At 31.9% G+C, this 6,000-nt stretch overlaps 1 protein-coding gene across 1 annotated transcript in view; it reads right to left on the bottom strand.

Annotated features, from left to right (window-relative positions):
• The window catches only part of LOC112679324, a 79,755-nt gene extending 74,068 nt beyond the window's left edge, over positions 1-5,687 (bottom strand). The window contains exon 1 of the mRNA XM_025549084.1: positions 5,444-5,687. Coding sequence (XP_025404869.1) covers positions 5,444-5,480 — 37 coding nt within the window. The 5' untranslated portion in view covers positions 5,481-5,687. The remainder of the gene's footprint in view (positions 1-5,443) is intronic.
• Positions 5,688-6,000: the final 313 nt, after the last annotated feature.

Here is a 6,000-nt window from a genome sequence, read left to right on the forward strand (position 1 = left end):
AAATAGATTCATGTTGAATTTTCATCATTAAATGTTGCTCAATTTTGCTCATAGATATAATTAAAATTCCAACATACAAGTATAATGGGGCGTTATTTAGTGAAAATAGTGCACATCTCATTATTAAATGAATAAATGTGACTTTAATTGTTTGAGTGTCGTTGTGATAGTTAGATACATTATATTAGCACTGATTACATTAAATATTAAACCTGACCTGTGGTACATGAATACGTTTGTTGGTATGATTATATAAGAATTAACAACAACAAAAAAATAATTGAAGAAAAGTAATAAATTGCACAACATACCATTTTTACTATAACATTAAATTTATTTTTCATTTGTTTATCCTAAACTTAGATTGGTTTTTTTCTATATGTTTAAGTTGTTTTATGATTAATAATAACTCTATATATAATAATTCTATTAAGACTTAATTATACTGTAGCTATATTATTTTTGGACATATTAAACTATTTGTTATATAAGTGTAATTTTGATTTATTACACACTTATACGTTTAATCAATACTTTGTGTAGTTTCAAAGTTATGTCCAGATATTAATATTTTTCAGGAGACCTTTTAGGTTCATGCAATACAATACTATATGACATTCGTCTGTGGTCTGTCTCGACCAATTGAATTAAAGCAAATACCAACTCAATGGCAGATACTGTACAGTAATTAAGTAAATACATCCTCCTGGGCATCGTTATTGTTACAGAACATTTCGCGAGAATCAAATACGTTAAATAAAATTACATTCAAATTTATAAACAAACACAATCAATGGAAATTTAGTGTCGGAAAATGAGTTAACTAGCACGTCCCGAATACATAAACTAAAAATAACCATAAATATAAGTGAAGTCACCCGGACGACATACTGTAATGACAACCGAAATGCAAAATCAATTAACAAGGTCTTTTGTTATTTATTCACCAATTTCAATGTTTAAACTTTAAACAAATTACTGGGCTCGAGAATTATTATAGCGTAAAGTGACACAAAGATAGTACGAGTATATCCAGGCCAGTGGTTTTAGATTCTTAGCGGGTGCGGTGTATTGAATTTCCGAAATAAAGAAATAAAAATACGCTAACTATATTTTTTCTCTTTTTACCGACTGCAAGATGGACCGAGGCTAAAGAAAATCGTTGAGACGAAAAAATACGTTGCCGTTCAAATCGTGTACAATTCAATTTATTTTTAAAATTCGATTTAACGTGTTTCCATTTTTACCTCCGACTGGCAAATTTATCCAAAAGCACATTTTATACGATTCTGCTGTTAAAAATGTTCTGAAATACAAATTTCTATTTTATTTTTGTCGTAATGGATAAATAAATAAAAAAATACCTGCATATAACTTATTTATCGATTCGCTATTATTAAACTAATGGACATACAGTATAATTATTTCATAGAAAAAAATGTCAGTTCGAAATCGAAATTTTGTTTCCTTGTCTAGCGCGTGTAATGTACATACGCGAGCGTCTTCGTCAAATCGGTAGTACCTCCGGTGACACTTTCACAATTGGAAATCGTCAAAAATATTAAACATTTATAACAGTTGTAAAATCTTTGAACTCGATTATGATCACGTTGTGCACAGGGAGCACGTGATTCAGACATGACCATCAACTAGTTTTATTACTTCTCACGTGTGTACGTTTGTGTATATATATATATATATATATATATGTATATATACTATTTTCAAATAATTCTATTTAGATTTTTTTCAGTTCAATTGTTGATTATTAGATTTATATCATTATTATTGCTGTTATTCAAGTTTCTTTTGAGTAAAATCCGCACAGAGTAACACACATAGAAATGGTTGAAAACAAAACCGGTTTTTCGTCTCACCTTATACCCATATAAATACGTAAATAACGGTGATACCCGATTGAGCACGGGTTTATTTTACCTTTAGTTTATTTTGATGACCGATTGAGCAGGATAAAAAAAAAAAAACAAATATTGTGTACAACATTATCAGATTTTCACTAGGACGTATGTTGCGTTGATAACTAGTAGGTAACTGACATATTAGTTAAAAAATATTTTGGTTTTGATTGATAGGTACCCACGGAAGTTGTAAATAGCTGGGATAGATAGGAAACTAGAATTTTATCAACAATGGTTGCACTAAATTATGATTAACTGTTATTGTAAGTATCTATGATATTAAAAAAAAACTTGGTCATAGTCAGTCTGTTCTATTGTTGTCTCGTGCTTGTGTTTCTTTCAAATTAATATGCATTTTGCAAATTTTACAATTTTATGATGGAAAATAATGAAATACAAATGATTTTATTCGAGAAAGACAAAGAGTTGGCAAATTTCAAGTGCAGGGTTAGAAAATTTGCTCGAGAAAAAATCAATAATAGATTTAAATTTTTAAATTTTTATATTCAAATTTTTAATTATATTCAATTTTTTAATATTAATAATATTCTTCAGTACTAAGTGGCAACGTCGCACCTATTTGAATGCTCAATTGTGTTGTTTTTTGGGATTTTTTCGCGTTCCTATTGTTTGATCGCAACCGTGGTCAATCGGGTTCCAGCCGTAAATAAATACGGAAACTGTATAATCTGAAATTATTAACATATCCAGGGCCGGAGAAAAATTTGAGGGCTCCGGGGCCCCCTTTACTTGCACTTGTTTGACTTAGATATTCATACTACTTGTACATATCTTAGTTCAATAAAAATATTGTATAAAAGGCTAAGACGATGGGACCTCTCAGACGTACGGGTCCCTCCCTGCCCCACCCTCTCACCGACTCTGAACATATCCAACATCCTAATGTGCCTGCTATCAGAGTGCACTAGTTTATATCGATCGATTCCCGGTCGGGTACCCGTGGTTGAGACTATTACGTTACTCCTTTGTAAAACGACGTTTTCTAATAATTATTGTTCACACTTCGTATTGAATATTTTACGACGGTAAATCGATTCGGAGTGAGTAAAAGTAACAACAATAAGGTTTGATTTCAGCTATTCTCTTGAGGTAGCACATTAAAAACTATGCATTACTGTATGGTAATCATTAGCGATGAGTTCTATTATGATTATACCGGTGACATCAAACGGTAGTGATTTCAACGTTTCCCGGACCGATTGTTTCAGACGCCGTAGGTAGCACTATTACCAAGTATGAATTGGAAAGATGCACAAACAAAAGTAAAAAAAAGACAATTATAAATTTACTTATAACATTATTTGATTATAATTTGGAATAAACGCAATAGACACAAAGCTGCGGATCTTATATGATGACTTCAATCTTAATTTTATATAGAAGTAAGTTAAACACGCACGCAACGGTTGTTTTGTACATGATTTGTAGAATTTAACTATTGGGAAAAAAAATTAAACAAAATAAAAATCCGTCAAAGTATATATGCACATATACTCACGCAATTACATTAAACAATTCGTAAATGAAATAAAATAACCGTAAATTATACTTTTGCAACCATTTTGTAAAAAAAATTATAAAGAAATTGTTTATGTTTATATTTATTCGTTTACCTACTTTCGAATAATAAACACATACCGTCTTGTCTCTAGTATACAGATATTTATACAACTAAAAATTATAAAAAGTATTCTTTACAATTTTATACATATAATCACAAGCAAATTTTCTAAATTTGATGTATAATTAAATTAATCGATTTAAGTACTCCCTAAAACTTCATTTTTGTTAAAATGAACAAATAACTTTTCAAAAAGTTAATCGATACTAACTTTCTTATTTTTTTCTAAGTGGGAATGACATGTAAGTATCCATAAATTAACCCAAAATTGAAAATAATTGTATATATATATATATTTTTTTTCTTTTTATGGAGACTTTATAATGCATAAGACAACACTGATAAAAACTGAACATTTTAACGATAAAATGATGGTACATATTTTTATTTTTCTTTTTCTTTTCCTTTACCTTTCTCATACTTATTCATATTTCTTTTTCTAAAAGGATAAATCATCACAAAATGATTATTTAACTGTATTTTTTTTTTTTTTTTACATTTTATACAATAAATTATAAATCAACTTATTCACTTTTAAGATCCTTGGTTGATTTAATTGTAATCAAAAATAGATTTGGCAATAATGTATCTTAATTTACTAAAAATATTAATTCATTAGTATCTAGTATCTATTAATATTTTATTATTTCTATCAACTGACTATTGTCAATTTGCACAGAGCAAACTATAAACATCAACTGCAGTATAGGTTTTACAATAATAAATAAAATGCCAATCAAATCAAATTTTACTGCGTAGAATTCTAAAACTGTTTTTATGTATTTATGGAATAAAAAATTAAATATTTGCAATTAAAAATATTAATTCATGATTAACATATTATACTATACATAATATTTGCATATTAAAAATAATATTTTAGATTTTATCTTTATGAAATGTATCTATTATTATGAAGAATAATAAATTTTTCAACGTTACAATTATAATTTTATTCACTGATTATTTTCTAAGTCAGTTTTGAAAATATAACAAACAATTAAGATTTTAGTATTTCACACATTTCATTGTGTACCGTTTATTATTATACCGTTTTAGTTATTATGCTATGCTGTTATAATAATAATATGCTAATTGTTCATCATTAAAATACAAGCCGAAACAGGTAAATGATTAATGTAGACCTAATTCTACATAACAGTATTTTATTAGTGATTTACATAACAAAATATTTTATATTCAAAATTTTCTAACAATACAGATCCCTATGAAATAATATAAACGGCAATTATTAGTATGAGTACACTTAAATACTTTACCTGGTAAATAACTACTATGGAAAATTGTTTTGTTGATGTATAATGGATACAATAGAAGTTCGATTAAGTATATTTTATTTTTGAAAAAACGTGTTTTTACCGCATTGCTACGCGATAGATGATATAAATATAATTTTAATTATGCGTTACGAAGTACAAGGTATAGATTGAAATTTCACAATAGATACTGTTCCAGACCAACGGACGACTCGTGGTGACTCGATTTATTCGTCCTTAATATTAGACGTCGATATAACGTCCCGACGTATTTCCATGACATTTTACCGATCGAAAATACGAATAAAAACCGCCATCTCCTCGGATTCGACCGTGCACCCAGTTTCGTAAGACCTGACGGTTTACTGCGTGAAGACTATTATCGGTGCTACTATTGTCATTAAAATAATTTACAGTTACATTGCTTTTACGAATCGGGTCGTTAACATCAAACCGGAATATGTGTGTTAATTTTTTCGGTGTTTTCGTACGAATCCAATGTCCACCTTCGTTATTCTGTTCAAAACGTTTCCTTACGTTACCTCACGAGTTTTTCCAACACCCCCTCCCGCCACAGCTCCCCGTTGTTCGATTCGAAAACTCACCCATGAGCAGGAGGAAAACGAACGGCAAGATCCTCATGGCGCGGACGGTTTCGCCGGTCGGGCAAAGGTGTTGCGCGAGCTCCGGCGAAAACGCGATCGCACACGGTCGGTTCGATCGGTCGGACGGTCGGTCGGCGGTAGGTCGCACTCGCAGGCAACGGGTTTCGATTGCGGGCACGATAACGCGACACGCGCTGCACTGGCACTGACGCGCAGGAGGAACGTTGGGATGCACCGTCGGTCTTCGGCAACCCGGTCGACGTCGTTGTTGTCGGGTCAGCGTGGCCAGTACCGTGGTGGCGGTAACGACACCGGGGCCGGTCGTCCTTTCACCGCGTTTCGTCTGCCCGCACGGCCGGTACGCTCGGCTACGCTTGTGCGTCGGTGCGCCGAACATTCGAACGTTCCGAACGCCGTCCGAACCTTATTCGCGAGACCCGTTGTACGTACACGTACCTCAGGGCTGGGCCGCCGGCGATTTCGATCGCACGTACGGCTCTAGAGAAAGAAAAAAAAGTCATTTATTTCCGCACACCGAGTGACGTTTTCAAAAGGAA

This window comes from Sipha flava, unplaced genomic scaffold (genome assembly GCF_003268045.1).
Source record: "Sipha flava isolate LNK unplaced genomic scaffold, YSA_version1 134_pilon_pilon, whole genome shotgun sequence".
Lineage (NCBI taxonomy): Eukaryota > Metazoa > Arthropoda > Insecta > Hemiptera > Aphididae > Sipha > Sipha flava.